This window comes from Uloborus diversus, chromosome 7 (assembly GCF_026930045.1).
Source record: "Uloborus diversus isolate 005 chromosome 7, Udiv.v.3.1, whole genome shotgun sequence".
Classification (NCBI taxonomy): Eukaryota; Metazoa; Arthropoda; class Arachnida; order Araneae; family Uloboridae; genus Uloborus; species Uloborus diversus.
This window is the reverse complement of record NC_072737.1, coordinates 140,637,135-140,656,290: the sequence shown is the minus strand read 5'-3', so window position 1 is coordinate 140,656,290 and position 19,156 is coordinate 140,637,135. Positions and strand designations below refer to the sequence as shown.

The 19,156-nt window shown below is 34.5% G+C and overlaps 1 protein-coding gene across 2 annotated transcripts in view; it reads right to left on the bottom strand.

The window, feature by feature from the left end:
- LOC129225964 (recombination repair protein 1-like) overlaps positions 1-16,443 on the bottom strand; it is a 60,023-nt gene extending 43,580 nt beyond the window's left edge. For both annotated transcript variants that reach the window (XM_054860530.1, XM_054860529.1), the window contains exons 1-3: positions 16,373-16,443; positions 6,478-6,672; positions 5,129-6,337 (exon numbers count right to left, since the gene is read on the bottom strand). In XM_054860530.1, coding sequence (XP_054716505.1) covers positions 5,129-6,337; positions 6,478-6,672; positions 16,373-16,387 — 1,419 coding nt within the window. In that variant the 5' untranslated portion in view covers positions 16,388-16,443. The remainder of the gene's footprint in view (positions 1-5,128; positions 6,338-6,477; positions 6,673-16,372) is intronic.
- Between the last annotated feature and the right edge of the window lie 2,713 nt (positions 16,444-19,156).

The following is a 19,156-nucleotide window of genomic DNA, read 5'->3' as shown; positions in this document are numbered from 1 at the left end:
AATTCAAACAATGTAATTAAAATGGGAATGATCATTTATTCCTCTGAAATGAATAGATGAGATTTTACTGTATTACGATATTACAAAAGTCTTGCATATTTAGAAAAAAACTCTTTTTTTAATTTTACTATCTGTTTTAGCACTTCAACTACTGTTAGCTTTCTGTAACTTATGCTAGTTTGAGCAAAACAAAACTCAAATCTTTTTACAGAATTTTCTAAAAATCACATTCAGATCTCGGCTGTACAGAATTTAATTCTTCTGCCGTTACATAGGAGTTTAGTAAGACCTCATTTGGAGTATGCTGTTCACTATTGGTCTCCTTGCCTCAGGAAAGATATTTCTGTATTGGAAAGGGTTTAAAGAAATGTTACTAGATGAGTAATAGGACTTTCAGATTTAGACTTTGATAACAGACTTATAATATGTATAGCCTAGAGCAAAGGAGAGTCAAAGGGGACATGATTCAGTTGTTTTAATTTATCAAAATGAAAGACGTTAATAGGTTAAATTTTCTCACAGAAAGCAAGACAAGGGGTCATTCTTTTAAGCTGTTCAAATCTCATGCTAACCTGGAAATCAGGAAAAATTACTTCTTTGGTAGGGTCATGGGCACTTAGAACAGCTTACCGGAACAGGTGGTAATGAGCAAGGGGGTGGATAGCTTTAAGAGGGCCATTGATCTTCATTGGGGACTTATAAACTGACTAGGACCAGCCTAGCTGGGCCCAGATCCTGTTGCTGGTCGTCGCATTTGTAATGTATGTCACAAGTCACAAGTTTATTGATTACCATGCATTTTTGAGTAGTACTTGATCTCATAGGATCCACCTATCAACCCAGGTTCTCAAACAGAACACAATGGATTTTTGCTGTACAAGAGAATAAAATTGCATCCAGTGTAAGGAAAATCAAAGAGCCACTAACTACGCAAAACACATTCAGTTAGTAAGGTCCCATCTTAATATATATGACACTTCTTAAGTCATACAAGTCATTGTCATAAGCAGATCCAACCAGGCATGGATCCAAAAGAAACTATAACCAGGGTTGGCAAGTTTCTGCAGAAGTGGTTAAAACCACTGGTAGAAACTGGTTTAAACCAGCATGGCAAAAACCACTTTCTGCCACATTTGCAGCAGAAACTGGCAAAAACCAAAAAAAGAAAAAAAAATTAATTATTGACAGACAATCGAAAAAGCATGGAGAAAATAATTAGTTGTTAAGAAAAGCACGATTTAATTACAATATTATCACAATTCCAAATCAAATGTTACACTGTTTGGATTGTGCAGTTGCTCCTTGGAAAAGGTGGTTTCTAAAACCTAAACAGTTTTTTTTTTTTTTTTAACTTTACCAACTAGTAATTGGGCTAATGGTAAAAATTTGAGGGGAAAAATATGTTTTGAGAAATGTGGGTAATTTTTTTGCAAAGCTGTGACATTAGGTAGAAAATCTATGTTAATATTGGCAAGTAAAATTCTGGCATTTTCTTCTTGAAGCACAGTTAATTTCAATCACAAGCAGTTTAGATGAAGCATATAAGCAAGCAAATTACAATCAGTAATGCCTGTTTAATTCTTTATGTCACTCCCCTTTCCTAAGCACCCATATGATTTTTCGTAATTTGTTAGATTAATCCAAATATTACAACCATCTGCAATAATTGGAAAGTTCCCTTTTCGAACTAAATCAAGCGCACTAGTATAGGATTTTATTTTTTTAAATAATGAAATGATTTTTTATTTTACTTACACGAATATCATTTAGTGATTATTTGAGTATTAGAGACACTTTTGAGTTTTTGCCAATTTCTATCGGATTTTACCAGTTATAACCAGTTTCTGCCACTGGCATGGCAAAAACTAGCTTCTGCCGGGGCAGAAAGCCAACTCTGGCCATACCCCCCCCCCCTCTCTCAAAAGTGACAAAAAATAGCTTAAAGCTGTGCTTAAGAGCCATATTTCGAGAAGTTTACCCCCAACTAGGACTGGGCGATTTCCGAACTTTAATTCCACAATATATCCCTCACCAAATATTGATATTTTCGATGTATTGATATATTTGTGGAAGAATTCAAAGTTTCGAGGGGGGGGGGCAACATTTATAGTTCAGTGCATATTATATTGAAAAATAACAAAAAATACTACCAAATATAATAAATGCAATTGGTTCTTTAATTCAAAATTTTCCTGGAAGGGGGGGGGGCATGCAAATAATATAGCTCAATGCATGACAAAAGTGCTTAAAAAAATTTAAAGATTCTATTCATTATTTTTTTTAAATCTTTTGATTTGAGCAGTCTCAATAATTTGAATATACTTAAAACTATATTTCGTATTAATGTCTCAGTTTATTTTTAATCATTTAATAGCCTTTGCATTAAGACTTTTTACTTCTAAGTTGAGTTACATTAAAGTAAAATACTAGTAATAAATCTTGAAAGAATGCAGCTATAAATTTTGGAAACAATCACACCATACACCCACTAAGCACACAGAACTATGAAATATACCTTTACTAATGTACATGTCAATAGTTGCATTATCCAGCGTTGCACGGTCTACCTCGAAAATAAAAGTTTCGTCTAGTGAGGCATATTTAACAATCAGGTTTTTTAAAAAAGAAAAAAAATAGCATTAACATTTCCTGTCAATGTGTAGAAGGAGCAATTTCACGACTCAAAATTCAATTGGATTTTTCGTAATCATTCCGTTTCACAGATTTTTCGGAGAAACCCTTAAAAGTGGTCCATCTTCACACACTCCACTGGGGCACAAAAAACTTATGTGAATTCCTGAGCATCAAAGGACTACAGTGCCATGCTTGGAAAAAATCTGACATAAACTGGATTTGCATAAGGAAAACCTCCCGTGTGGTTTATTTGCACCCTCCCCCCTTCCCTCACAGGTAGGCGAAAACCCTATGACAATACCTGACCATCAAAGAATCACTGTGCCAAATTCGGCAAAGATCCGTCGGAAACTGGATTCGTAAAAGGAAACCCCCGGTGGGAGGGGGCGTAAGGTGGTTCCGATTGCGAACGAAAACTACCCTATGTGAAATCTTGAGCATCAAAGGACCTCTCTGCCATTTATTTGGCAAAAATCTGACGCAAATTGTGAATTTGCAATAGTAAAATAGTCATTTGGTTAAATATAATATATAACACATATGAAACTATTGTTTTTCTAATTGTTTTCTAACGATACAGACATTTTTCAATGTTGATTTTAAAAATGCAAATAATTTTCTTTCAGCAGATCCAATCCAAAATGCACATTGTTAGGTAAATCAATTTTTTCAGCAGTGCCATTATTTCACAAGACATTTAACAGAAAAAAGAATACGAAATTTTTTAACCTTTTTAATTCCGGTATTTGACAACAACTTTTGTAAACTAAACTCAAAAAATACCAAGCAATAGAGTTGCAATGAATCATTACAGCTTCAAATCCGTTAATGCAAAGAACTTATATAAAAACCCAAGTTTCGCGCATCCATCCAAAATATGCTTCAGCGCTGTAAATGCATAGAACTTGATAGAATTAGCGCTACTGTCAATCTTCTAGACTTACCATTTATTTAACTTTGTTTACGTTCAGTTAAAACGCCGCCAAAAACATCCGATATTTTGATATATATCGGATATTTTGATATATATCCTTTATTTTCAATGAAAATGTCCGATATTTTGATATATATTCTATATTTTCAATTAGCAGAAACTAAAGTAGTCAAAATAGTAAATACATCTCAAATCACTCTTTATTTTCTTACATTATAATTACATTATATAGACTTAAAATTAATGGTTCTTTCATCATTTATATCTAATATTTCATTTTACATTTCCATTAATTTTAATGGAGTTAATTTAGGATTAGCTGTTTTACTCATTTTTCTTCTGTTACTTACTTTTACAGTTACATGATTCAGAAGTAAATAATATGCATTACACTTTCAATCATAAGACATTTTCTTTTGTTCTGAGCAGTGTTTAATATCTAATTAGGCATTTTCAATAGAATTGAAATTGTTATATTACTAATAATTTCATGAATATAAAATACAAGTAAAAATGGAATATTATATTACTTATTAATGATGTATTATACATCATAAAAATACAGAAAATAACTTTTTGGTCACTTTTAATAATAAATGGACAATATTACTGATTAATATACTTTTTAAATTGAAAATACCATAGTTGAAAAAATAAATATCAAAAATATCAAAATTTCATGATATTTTTTAAATAAATATCGGATATATATCATGATATATATCGGCGAACCCTGAACACAGTGAATGCCAAGTAATATTTAATTTAATTAGATCTTAATTAAAATTATGCTTAGAAACTGCTTCACTAATTTAAAAAGAAAGAAAAAAGAATATCTTTAATGGTTTTAGCAGGGTGAGGAGGCTTCTAAAGCTTAGCATTTTGAAGACTTTCCTTTTTTGAGATGGACAAGGAATGAGAAAAAAAAGGGGGGGGGGAAATGAAAGATATAAAAGGTGTGGGATGTGCTTAACTGATCAATAATCTACAACTATTGAAAACTTTTATTTTAAGGGTCTTTTTAAAAGGCACTAAGATTTTTTTCACTTTTTTCTCATTAAAATTACTTTATTTTCCCAAGGTGCATTCCTTTTTTAATAATAAGAATGTTTTTGAAAGACATTCTAGTCACCCCCCCCCCCCCCCCCCGGTTGCGCCACTGGGGTTGATCCATCTTCCGTGAGCGGGGGACTCAAATAGGGATTTAGTTTGACACTAAGGATTGATTTATAGCACTACCACCTCCACAATTTTGGCAGTTCTGGAATGGTCGCTGCAAATCTCAAGAAAACCTGCACTTATGGTAACTGCTAGTCGCTGACCATGGGACCTTTAGATACAAGGATCCAACAAGCATATACTCTTAGCATACTTAATGGGTAGCGGTAAGTTTTGAACCTGGAACCATGGCATTATAGGAATTTAGAGCCCTTTGCCTCAAAATCTTCTTATAATTGATAATTAAAAAATTCCAACTTTTGCTGATAATTTAAATTTAAAAAATACATAGGTGCTGAAACAAAAGACAGTTAATACATAAAAGAGAGAAAACGAATGTACCTCAAGCCAAGCTCGAACACCATTGATATTCCAGGAAGAGATTTTAAAGTTCCAAGGCTTACCACTAGAGTTAGTTGATTTATTGCTAAAATCTAACTTTTCAATTCCAGGAGTTTTGGCTATGTTTTTAGGTTCTGAAGATTTAGTAGCTTTTTTAGGAACTTTTGCTGGTTTAGTTGGTTTAAAATCATCTTCACTACCATCTTGTCCTCTCTTGTTTTTGCCCTTTGAACTTTCACCGTTATCCTGATCTTCTGCTGATTTAGTAATTTTACTTTTATCCTCATCAGATTTCTTTTGAAGTGGTATAGAGGCAAGTTCTTGCAGAGCATTTTCTGTATTTTCATTTCTCTTTAACATAACAGAACAGTCCTTCAGGTCAACAGTAGGACATTTTTTTGCAGCATTTTTTTTCTTCTTTTTATCAGCAGGTTCATTTGTTTTTGTCTCAATCTCTAATAGTTCTTCATTGTTACTGTTTTCCTGAATAAGTGGTTCATCAAGTAATGCAGGAACATTGTGTTTCTTTTTAGATGCAATATTTTCATTTGATTTTACTTTCTTTTCTTTAGAATTACTTTTTGTGGTAGCTTTCGCAGTTTCCTCTTTTGGAATTTGTTCGACTTTTTTTCTTCCACGTTTCTCAGGTACAATGTTTTTGATTTTATCATCGACATTCTCATCGTCCTTAACGTCAGGAACCACTTTTTCATTTGTTGCAGCCTTTACACTTTCAGTACTATCACCTTCTGTTATTTTCGTAGACTTCAGGTTTTTTCTCCCGCGCTTGACAGGAAGTTTTTCAACCACTGGATCTTCTTTTTCAGTTTCAGGTTCAGCAGTTTTGCCATTTTCGGCGCCAGTCTTTTCATCCAGCTTCTTTTTCCTACCTCGCTTATTAGGCTTCTTGCTTTCCTCACTGGGATCAATAGCGTTATTAGAAAATGCACTTCCATTTTGCAATATACCTTTACTTTCTTCAACTGCATTAGGTTTTGTAAGATTAGGTGCAATATCTGCTTCACTCTCTTCTACAGGCGCACTTTCTTCATTTATATCGGCTACTTTCAAATTACCTTCAATGCGATTATTTTTGGTTTTACCCCGTTTCTTTGGGTTTAGAACTTCATCAGTAGATTTTGTTCCACTCTCAGCTTTACTATCGCCATTTGTAGAAATTTCACCACCTTTTATCCCTTGCTCTTTAACCTACAAAAAGCAATAAAACAAAAATAACTATAACATTACAAAATTGAAATAAACATTAAGTTAAAAAAAAACACTCACACACATATACATATTATTATACTTACAAATTTCTATCAGAATAACGCTAGATTAATATTTACATTTTTTCTTTGTCTTGAGGCTGGCAGCTCCATAGTTTTTTCATTAGCATCCGAGGCATTTGAAGCAGCATCTTCAATATCTTTCTTTTTGGATCTTCCCCGTCTAACAACACTTGGACCATTCGTATTACAGGGATTAGCAGCAGAGTTTTCTAAATTTTCTAAAAGACCATTGTCCACATTCTTTCTTTTCATCTAAAATATTTTTTATAAAACTTAATTAAGGAAATTTTGAATGGAAAAATTAAAGTATTGGTTTTTTCAATCGTTGCTTAGTAAGAAAATAAGAAAACTTGTAAATTTCATGATCAGAATTGAAGATAAGAGAAATTATCAGTGTAAATAAGAAACCAATCCATTCAAATTTGAATGCTAGTAACCAGATTCCTTTTATCCTGATTATACACTATGCTTTTTTCTTGTAATCTTAGTTTTGTTCATACCATGATACAGGTAGAAATAAGATAGCAAAAGCTTCTATATCTTTTAATCAGGGGTGCCCAACTGGGGGGTGGGGAGGGGTTGAGGAGTATTTTTCTTTTGTTATAGGGGAGGATCTAACTCTTGGCTTTCCTCATAAGGGGGAGGGGGACACCACTGTTTTAATCTAGCTAAGTCAGAGCCTGAAATACGAGTATTCTGTTGTAATGTTCTTAGTGAGGTACAAATTAGAAATGGGCAATGCCCTTCTTTTTAATGATCCGTTCATCAGAAGATCGTTCATGATTTTAACATGTACATGACCGCATTCATTCAAACAACTTTGTTCATTTAAAAATAATTCAGGCGATAGCTCTACAAGACTTGCTCATGTACATTGAAAATGATTAATTGGTTTTGTTCTATTCTTTTAAAGAAAAAACTTCCTAGTACTTGGAACTTATACCAATTCAAGAAATATTTTGTTTAGGTTTAGATATATTAAACAATTATTATTCATTTTATAAGCTTTTTCTCAGTAATTGTAAGTGGGAAAACATCTACATTCATTCTAAAAAACACAACTTCATTTCCTGCATGGTGCAAAGTTAAGTTTTATTAAATAAAAAAATGAATAAACTGACATGACTTCAAAATACAGTAGACCATCGTTTTACGCGGGTTTATTTTACACGGTTTGGGGTCAAAATGTCGCCACCGAAATGTCGCGGGACAAAATGTCGCGGCCAAAATGTCGCTTGTCCAAAATGTCGCCAGGCCAAAATGTCGCTTGTCCAAAATGTCGCCGATCCAAAATGTCGCCTGCCCAAAATGTCGCCGGGCCGAAATGTCGCCGGGCCGAAATGTCGCCGGGCCGAAATGTCGCCGGTCCAAAATGTCGCCTGTCCAAAATGTCGCCGGGTCAAAATATTGCCGATCCAAAATTTCGCCTGTTAAAAATGTCGCCGATCCAAAATGTCGCCGGGCCAAAATGTCGCCTGTCCAAAATGTCGTAGAACCAAAATTCGCTCACTCAGTTGGTAAGAAAAATGCAAATGTACAAAAATGCTGTTTAACACCAAATTTGCAGAATAAATGATTACTGCCTTTAATGAATGTCTCCGTTAAAAATGGGACTGGACTAACCGAGTTTCTTGATAAATTCTAAAAAGATTATTCCGTTTTGATTCGCAACTCTCGGCTGTTTTTCAGCAAACAAATAGAATACAAGCGTTACGTTATCTTATTTCTTGTGACTCGCTATCTACCAACTGTAAAACGTTCTGACGGCGTTCAGTTCTGACGTTCGATAAATTATTTTAAACTTTTCTTCAAGAATAGTGTGCGTTTGTATGTGACCGATTTTTTGGGGCCATTCTACGTCAAAACCTGTAGTAAGAATTCGAACGATACCCGCAAGTACCCATATATGATTTAGAGCTGCGTGGTTTTTTTGCGTCAATTCGTTCAAGATAGTGGAGTAACTGAACGTTTTCATCGATATGCGTGACTGTCATTGCTCAAAAAATGATGAACGGAATCAAATAAAATGTTAGGAAGCAGCAGGGGGACAGATTTTAGGGCCAATGACACCAGAGGGTGGAGCAATCGAATGTTTTTTTTTCCCTTTCTTTTTTATTATCTGTGACTGATATATCTCAAAAAGTAATACAGTAGACCCTCGTTTTCAGCAGGTTTATTTTACGCGGTTTCGATTATACGCGGTTGAAGATTTGACACCTTTATTTTATTTACACAGATGAGTTTCGGTTTTACGCTGATGCGGCAATGCAAACAGGTAACATTTTCCTCTCTTTCGAAACCCAAGCTCCTATAGATTGCAGATTACTCGTAACTAACTGCATTTTGGCGTGCTAATAATCGAACTTGGGTCCTTGGAGACATTTTATGCGATTGGTTCCAGAGCTTTTTCCATCAGAAGTAAAGTGATTAAACTCACACAGTTCAGAACTCACTGGAAGAAGAGCTTTTACGAGTGACAAAGGCGGTCAAAACCAACGAGGATACCGACTCTGGTGACAAACAACCAAAAACGCTCACATTTAAAATTTTGAACCATTCGTAGACAATAGAAATAATCTTTTTTTCTGATTTGTTAGTAAAGGAAGATTTTATCAAGGAAATGACGCAAGTGGTCATGGATGTGTTAATGCTCAGCAAAGAATTAGAGGACAAATTCTTAATGACCACCAAAAGACTATCATAGCCAGCTCTTCTTCATAAACAGAACACGAAATTCGTTTGTTTTCTTTATGCATATTATGCATAAAAATCGATATAAGTACACATTAAACTTTTTATACAATTAGTCATCACTAGAATGAAGTATTTTTTTATCTACGGAACCTAATCCCTATTTTGACACTAATATTAGGTCTCAATTTACGCGGTTTCGATTTACGCAGCATTTCCGTGGAACATAACACCCGTGTAAAACGAGGGTCAACTGTACAAGGGTTAAGACAAAATTTGGTCTACAGGTATATCTTAAAGGGCGAGTTGCTCATTTATTTTTGGCTTCAGTCATCCCAAAAGGATGGATCACCGAATAATTTTTATCGTTTTATGTGACTGCTATATCTCAAGAAGTAATGCGAGGATTCATACAAAAATGTAGTATGCAAGTGAAATTAAACGAAAACAAGCCTTATTTTCGTTCTAAGTTGAGTTTCGTAATCGTTTACGTGAGTCAGTGTAATTAAATAAACAATGAAAAATATACTGAATTTAAATATGAGAGGTTGAGCAAGATATCAATAAAATCTAAATTAGCCGTGTATTCCTCTCATTTTTGTAGCACTTTAACTAGCGTGGATGTTAAATAAAAACTGAGTTTGCATTCTTATACAATTTACGTAGTAAAAATTCAATAATTAAAACAGCAATTTTTTCTGAGAGGGAAAAACTTATTTGTTTATTATTATTATTATCAGTATTCTTTTCTTTCTGAATTACCAAGCTATATCGAGCTGGAACTATTACTTTTTGAAACTCATTTTAAAAATAAGTCTAGGTCAAAATTGATCTGAATAATCTCATTGATATCAGTTATTTCACCCTACATTATGAAATTTTTTCTTTTCTATTTAAAATTGGAAAATGTGATTCAGCTGACAAGCGCTACTTCGCAAGCATGAAAGTATCCTCTTGAAAACCTCTAATAAAATAGCTGTTCTGAAATTGTCCCCCTTGATGTTCTATCGAATATATAAATTTCATGAATGTTGAGAATTGAAAACATTTGTCATCGCGTAGAGTCGTTTTTCAAAAATCTGAGTGAAAGACACCTGTTTTAGCAGTTACGGGTTTCATTGATTTCAAAAGATTTGACGGTGAACATTTCGACGTAATTTCAGAATTTTACTCATAAGACATGGGAATTTCCACGGCAATAATCTGTCATCTCTGTTAAACATTTGTTTTGCTGTCCCAAAATCCCGGTCGCAAAGGGCATACAAATGTCCTCTCAGAGGAAGGTCTCGAGCAGTCTTGTTAAACTTCTTCAGTTTCATTTCCAGAAAAAGTCTCAGAACAGTTTTGATCTTACTTTAACCAACGTATATCTCACTGAAAACGTACAGTTTTTTTTTTTTTTAGTTCTTAGGGTGATGTTAAAAAATCTATGAGAAAATTAAATTTCATTAAGATACCTTTCTACTTTATTTCCACCCTGACCCGTGATTTCAAATTTTTCCAGTGAAAGGGGAGAGGGAGGATAACGGGCATATAACCAATGCAAATTTCATAGGATTGCTATAAAAACCACTTCCACTTGTATATATAAAAAAAAAATTCAAAGTCGGGGGCCATTCCCCCTGATCCCCTAAATGACTGACTTGTCGCTAAGGTAATAATATGCTAGAGTGAAGGAGTTATTTGTTTTTACTTCATTACGCCAAAAAATAGAAACCGCCTATTCTCTTGCCATATTCACATCGCGCCTCACTATTCTTTCATTCGCCTTTAGAACAGTTTAGTTTAACTTCCATACCAATTTTTTGTCTGAATCCTTGCGTTACATCTTGATCCTTTGCGTTACATCTTGAGTATTATTATTAATCAGATTAAACGAGAAAGAGAAATCCGTTGCAGCAGCCTTTCGCATGTTTACGTTTGTAATAGTATACAGAAAAACGTATCTTTTTCTGAAAACTATTGATTTTCTGGAATTAATCTGATGTTTACGAATTAAGACAGGAGAAAACGTTTGGAATTTTTGAAGGAACTTACTTTGAAAGGCAATTAATATTCTTTCGCAACTTTTATGCTGAAAAGCATCGACGTACATTTAAATTTTTCGTACCAATTGAACTAGCGAATTTTGGGCCGGCGACATTTTGGACCGGCGACATTTTGGGCTGGCGACATTTTGGACTGGCGACATTTTGGACTGGCGACATTTTGGACCGGCGACATTTTGGACTGGCGACATTTTGGACCGGCGACATTTTGGCAGCGACATTTTGGGCGTATACCATTTTACACAGTTCGATTATACGCGGTTTAAGATTTGACACCTTTATTTTATTTTACGCGGATGAGTTTCCATTTTACGCAAATGCGGAAATGCAAACAGATAAAATTTTCCCCTCTTTCAAAATCCAAACTCTTACAGATTACAGATTAAGCGCAATCAAATGCATTTTGGCATGCTAGTAATCAAGCTTGGGCCACTAGAGACATTTTATGAGATTGGTTCCAGAGCTCTTTTCAGAAGTAAAGTTATTAAACTCACACAGTTCAGAAAACTCACTAGGAGAAGAGCTTTTAGGAGTAACAAAGGAGGCCAAAAACTAATGAGTATACTGATGGCGGTGACGCACAACCAAAACTGTTCACATTGAAAATTTTGAGCCATTTCTAGACAATAGAAATGATTGTTCTGATTTGTTAGTGACATTCTATCATGGAAATGACGCAAGTGAGCATGGACGCATTAAAGCTCTGCAAAGAATTAGAGAAAAACTCATTATGACTGCCAAAAGACTATCATAGTCGGCTCTTCTTTATACAAAACACGAAATTAATTTATGTTTTCTTTATGCATGTTGTGCATTTAAGTCGATATAAGTACACATTAAACTTATTGTACAATTAGTCATCACTAGAATGAAGTATTTTGTTATCTATGGAACCGAACCCCTAATTCAACATTAGTATTAGGCCTCAATTTATGCGGTTTCGATTTACGCGGCATTTCCATGGAACGTAACCCCTCCCCCCCCTAAAATGAGGGTCTACTGTATTTACAAAATTCATTTTAAAACAATTCTTTTTTAAAAGATTGTTGAATACCTTCATATAAAACGTTTTGAAGGGGAAAATAAAGACAAATTTGAGTTTGAATGTGTAAAGTGAAAATTATATCAAAAGATATACAAAAGTTTTAATCAAGAAATTTAACCATATATAATTATTATTAGAGACGTACCGAGTAGCACTTTGGCCGAGTATCAAGTACTCGGCCGAGCACTCAGCTTTTCTCTACTCGGCCCAGTTACCAAGTACCAATTATGTTTTAAGAACCACCGACACACATGTGATGAATTTTGAACTATTTGGAATAGTTGTATAGATCTCCTTGTCCATATAATAGTTTTTAAAACTAAATTCCTGCTGAAATTTAATTATGCATTATGTAAACAATTTTGTTTGTATAAAAAAATTTACAAAAAAATTATTTTCAAAATTAAAAACAAATAAATAAAAGGTATGATTAATCAAGTTGGAAATAAAACAAATTACAGTAAAATCCCTCTAATGCGGACACTAAAAGAACAATTTTTTTTGTCCACAATAGAGAGGTGTCTCCAGGACACAGGTTTAATAATGTTATTTGCATTGGAACTGGGGAATTAAAAGTTGTCCGCATAAGAGGGGTGTCCATTGGAAGGGATTTCACTGTATACCAATCAATTATAGTTCTAGTCCGCCAAACAAATAATTTTTAAAAGCAGATAAAACAAATAAGCAGGAACACTGCAGACACGTGTTTCTGCCCCCCCCCCCCCTCCCGTTACAAGGAACATCTTTTTCAGTGCATAACATTGTGTGCTAAAGAATGTAAAGACATTCAACAAAAAAATCCGACTTTTGTCGGATGCCTTTAAATCCACAAGCTCCCATTTTGTGCATTGAAAAAGGAATTCCTTGTAAGCCAAAACATGTGTCTGCAGTGTTCCTGCACTGTGCTTTTAACATATTTTTTTTCCTTTTATTTTCTAAGCAAAGGTATTTTTATATTTTTTACAACTAATTTTTGTTTATAGCAAAAATCCATTTTTAATATAAAAATTCCATATTTTCTATACTTACCTTTTTTGCATAATTTTTAATATATAAGTTTTATTAACTTTAAGGACATTAAAATCAAAATTTATTCCATTGAAGTATTACAAACTTCATTATTCTCAAAATTTAAATTTGAGTTATTGGCCGAGTACCGAGTAAGTTACCGAGTACTCGGTACGTCTCCAGTTATTATATTAAATAAATACAGTGAAATCATATTACAATGAACTAGGGCTGGGCGATGTAGGAATTTCTACATCATGATGCATCATCAACCTTACATTGCAATGTAGCAATGAATCAATTTTTTTTTTTAATTAAATTTGCTTGTTTGCAAAATATGTACAAGGCATGAAAATTGTATGAGAGACACAAAAATTAGCAGATTCCAGCATCAGAAAGAAATTATTCACATGATAAAGCAGTGCTAAAAGTGGAAGTTAGTGGAAAATATTGAAGACAAGTTTTGAGATTACAATGAGCCAGTATTTTCAATGCAAAAAGATGTGAGCAAATGAATCCAAAGTCATGCATTTAATTCAAAAACTCACATATTCTTACATTTAAAAAAAGGTTCTTGGTAACCAGCAGGGGGAGGGGGAGGTGCACCGAGGGACACTCAAAAATATCAATACAGTAAAACCTGTAAAGTTGACCACCTTTGTAAGTTGACCACCTGTCTATGTTGACCGCTTTTGTCAGGAACGGAATTAGCCCTATCTCATATAATGAAGGAAAACCTCTGCAACTTGACCACCTCTCTATCTTGACCACCTGTCTATCTTGACCACTAACGTATGCCGAATTTGGTCTGGAGTATTGTAAAAAGCCCTTTGTAAGTTGACCACTTGATTTATTTTTTTTTAACTTTCTTCAGCAAATTATTTTATTTTATTATTTATTTTTTTTTAATTATTTTTTTTTTCATAGCTTTCTAAAAATGTTTTTAATGCTTTGATGACTGAACAGCATTTTACTAACTAAACAGCAGCATAAAGCTTAGTGCTGCTCTTTATTCTCCAAACTTGTTTTTTATTTATTGTTCTATTTGAGATAGCTTTTTCACTCTGTTCAATGAAAATACGTGTCAGTAGAGAAGTTCAAAGTCTTTCCTTTCAGTTACAATATGTTGCGACAACACAGGAATTGTGCTAAAAAGAGCAGGCCCGGATCTATACATTTTGATTCCAACTGCAGCAAAATATGTAGGGCTCTTCCCTAGTGGCCTGCAGTGTGTAATAGTAAAGTGAATAAGCCTTAATGCTAGGGGTTTTTTTTCTAATTTTTCTTCAATTTCTAGGGCTGTTAGCCGCTTTAAGGACGCGGGCCTCTCGCACTGCGGGTCCGCAGATCTGGGCTTGCTAATGAGTAAAGTTACATGTTGCTGGTGCAAGGGATTAAGAGACATGACATTTTGATTTGGTCTTTATGAACTGGGAGAGTCGAGCTTGTTGCTCTTTGTGCTATAAGTTTTAGATAAAAAGACTTCAAAAGAAAGTTAGCTGAACTTGAGATTAATAAAAAGTATGAAATATTAAAATTAACTGAAAATGGAAAAAGCCAGAGAATATTAGCTGGCATATATGGAATTTCTAATACTAAAGTGTCTAATATAGTGAAAACAAGGAAAAACTAATAAAATTATTTGAATAGTATTTTTAATTATTGTTTCGCTTTCAATAATATTAAACAATGAAAGTGAGTTGAACAGCAAGAGCAAGGGTGAATTCCTCAAAAAATGAATACATGGTGCAAGAAATAACAAAAAAAAAAAATATTACCAACCTTTATAAGTTGACCACCTGTCTAAGTTGACCACCAAAGTACTGCACCGCGAGTGGTCAACTTACACAGGTTTCACTGTATTTTGAAAAAACTCAGGGATTTATTTAGAATGACGTAGGATAGGAATGATGTGGAAAAATATTGGACTTCATATTCGAATTCAGTTTCGCGTTATTTTGATTTTACTAAAAATATTTCAAAGTGTACAAACACTTTTGAGAGCCACTGTACATGTACTCAACCTCTCCTCGCAGCAGGGGCGGAGTGGCCAGGTCGGCTAGTCGGGGATCCCCGACTGGGCCCACCGCCGAGTGGGCCACTTCAAGCAATTTCTTTATTGAACTTACTACATTTTAATTCACACCTAACATTTTTTAAAGTGTCACAAAAATATTAAAAAAAAAAACAAAACATGTAATTCGTTTTCTCTATGTGAAAAAAGCGTTTGGAAGAAGGATTTTTTTTCCCATCATAAGCAAAAAGGATTCTTTAGGAATGCTTTCCTTTCTTAACAATTTTCTCTCTAGTTTTTAGAGCTCGGGGTTTCGGCTCTTAAATTGAGGAAACGGGGGGGGGGGGGGGGGGGGGGGGGGGGGGGTCAGAGAAATTGGGATTTCACGCGGCCTGAAAAAAGGGCGCTAAAAACTTCTATTTTACATTAGAGACGTACTGGGTAGCACTTCGGCCGAGTACCAAGTACTCGGCCGAGTTACAGAGTACCAATTATGTTTTAAGAAGAACCACCGACACACATGTGATGAATTTAGAACTTATTGGAATAGTAGTATAGACCTCCTTGTCCATATAATAGTTTTTAAAACTAAATTCCTGCTTAAATTTAATTACGCATTATTTAAAAAATTCTGTTTATATGTCAAAAATCTTACAACAAAATTATTTTTTTAATTAAAAATAAATAAAATGTATGATTAATCAAGTTGGAATTTCACCGTGCAGTAATAATGAACACTAATAGTTAGGTATAGATACATTGTCCATAAATGTCGTAATAATTATAATGTTAGAGAGTAATTAAACAGACCTAGACCTGTTGTCCTGAGTTGTATTTTTATGAATTAACTTCTAGTTTTCTCATGGATGAAAGCGCTGATGATCCGAACAGAAGAGAAATGTTACAGCATCCATCATAATCTCTCTTGTACTCCTATAGTCCAACATTTAAAAGAGAATGAACTTCCCAAACCATTTACCTACTGATCCCAATTTTTTCTCCCCTCCTCTCAATTTGCGATACCAAAATTTAAACCTAGGGAATATTACTTGGCTTTATATGCACCAAAACAGTTTACAGTTGCTTAAAAACACATAAAACCTGTAAATAAACAATACTCAACGAATGAAAACAAAAATTACTTACACCACTACGAGACATGGCGTACGACAGCTAACAGAACCAAAACCACTCGGAACCGGAACTAACGAAATAATGAAATTTTCGCGGCAAGTAACGAAACGTGCTGAGTTGTGTGAAGAAGAAAATACGATACTATGGTTGCGTTTGATAAGCTTCACCGGTTAACCGGTGAGTAACCGGTTACTAACCGCAGCGTTTTCTGATCAACCGGTTACCGCACCTGTTGCCATTCTATGCTGTTGATTGGTTTATTCGAGCACGTGATCAACTTACCGGTTGCTACGAGGTCGTGCTCGTCGAACGAAAGCTTTAGCGCCTAGAAAGAGTAGAGTGCCGAACGCCGTTGTTTTCCCCGCGATTCTATCAAACTATCAAAGAGACCTTTGGGCCTCAATGAAGGACTGCGTGCCAGAAGACGACACAATAGATGGTGGTGTCATCTATGGACAGTTCGAGAATTTAGAACCAGGCCGGATCGAACAGTTAATGAGAATTTAGAACTAGACCAGGAGCTAATAGCTGCCTGGTCCTAGCACCCCCAGAGGTATCGTTTCACTTGGAGGACATTGAGACCACGAGCATATTTAACGTCGCCCAGTCCCCTTTAATGACGACGGTGGGTCTTCGACCATCGAGGTTCGAACTCAGGACCCTCCGGCCCCGAATCCGACACTCTGGGCGCGTTTCTAAACTCGAGACCGGTCGCGACCGATCGAGACCAGGAGTGTTTATAAACTCTCTTCGGGGGCTCCGAACGAAACCCACTCGTGTTTACAAACTCCGATCGTGGTCATTTCGGTCGCGACCAGAGCGACCGCGCTTTTTCGCCGGGCGAATTCGTCACGTGACCGGTCGAATACTGTTTTTGCACAAATAGGCCGCGAAACTACTCTTATTTACATTTTGTTGGCTGCCGCGCAGATTGAGAGCATTAGAACAAAATGGAAAAAGTGCATTTTAGTCGAAAATTCTAAATCATTTTAATTTTTTTAACTACTGACAACCTGATCCACTGAATTTTTGGCGGAATCAACTCTTTTATTTTGTCTGTTCTTTTAGAGGAACACATTTACATTGCATGTTGAAGTTAGAAATTCATTCGTACAGCGGTCCTTAAACGTGGGGATTCGCAACTCCAACGAACTGTAGGGGGCACTGAAGTCACTGTCTAATGGCGGAATTGAAAACTAAAACAAACGCACATGGTAACGAAGAAAATGCTAAAAGTGTTGTGATTTTTGTTCGTACGTATGATTTTTTCGCTTTATTCTTTTTAAATTAATTTTCAAAGTCTTGTGGATATTCTGGCCCACGTAGAAAGAAATGAGAATTCAAGAAGCATTACTAAACGTCAAAGATTAATGCAAACTACGTAGTTCGTAGTTCTAAGCAGCTATTTCCACGATGTTGAATTCGATATTTATCAATTCTTGATAAAACTAAATAATAATTGTGGCCTGACAAGAACAACAATTAATGCTAGAAAATTCAATATGACATTACAAATTATTATCGAAAGAAGATGATACTTCTTTGCCTTGCTTGGCTAGCGCTTATTTTTTTTTTTTTCCATTTGTAGCTGAGTTATTTCTCTCGAATTCCCGAATCGGTTCATTTAAAAATTTTCTGTTTCGATTTTTCTAATTTCTGAGTTACGATTTAATTGTGTCATGTTATTTAAATCATCAACAAAATTCTCACGGATATATGGTGGTAGTTTTCTTTTCAGTTGATTGACCATTATTTCTTTTCACTTATCGAATTCTGTAATCTTACTACCATTTTATTCCACTCATGATAAAAATTAAAAATGGTTTAACTAAAAACGCGAAATCTCGCCAAGGCTACTTTGCTCGCACAATACCAAAATTATAACCCTAAACAAATTTGGCGAAACCTTTCAGCTGAGAATAAAAGGAATAAAGTAAATTCTTTCTAGGTTAAACATTTTTCATTTTGTTCTACGATAATAAATCCAAGAAAATATTTTGCATACTGTCCATTCCAACTAAATGCTGCTGTAAAATATGATTAGTTAAATTAATTTAAGATTAAAAAAAACTCATATTCTTACAAATTCATACAATAAAAAATTTTACCTGGTATAACGTTATCCAATTTTGTTAATCCAGAGTTTTCTTGTTTACGCGTCTACCATTTAATACTTTTTTGAAAGAAATAAGGAAAACTAACATTATTTTGAGAAGCTCGAGAATATTCTTAGGGGACGAATTAATTTCTGTAGCTGAAAGCAAACTAAGACACATCGATTGCGTTAATAAATACTCAGAACAAACTGCCTGTGTTTACGTCAACAGACACACATTTAACTAAAACGTGGCAATGTTTTAGTTCCATCGGCAGTTTTGTAAATCACCGCAAGGTAGCGTATTCGAGCGCTGGAGTTCCGAATAGAAAATAAATTTAAATTTTTACGCTCGAATGATGCATATGTAGGGTAGAATTTAAAGTTGAAATAATGGTAAATTTTTGTATTTAGCTTGAAACAATGATTAAAAGCTTCGTTATCATATTTAACGCATGATTGTTGGCCCTAAAATGCTGTTACAGTTGATATTTTTGTCAACCTAAAATTTGCAACTTTAGATCTGCATTTAAGATTCTTTTGATTTTCAGTGTGTTGGTTTTAATGAACAAAATTCAGTTTTATTTGCTTCAAGCTAAATGGAAATTTTATATGTCAACACTAATTCTTTTTAAATTCTATTCCTTGTACATATTAACAGGATATATTCTGTTTCTTTTTTTCTGAACAAGAGTTTCATC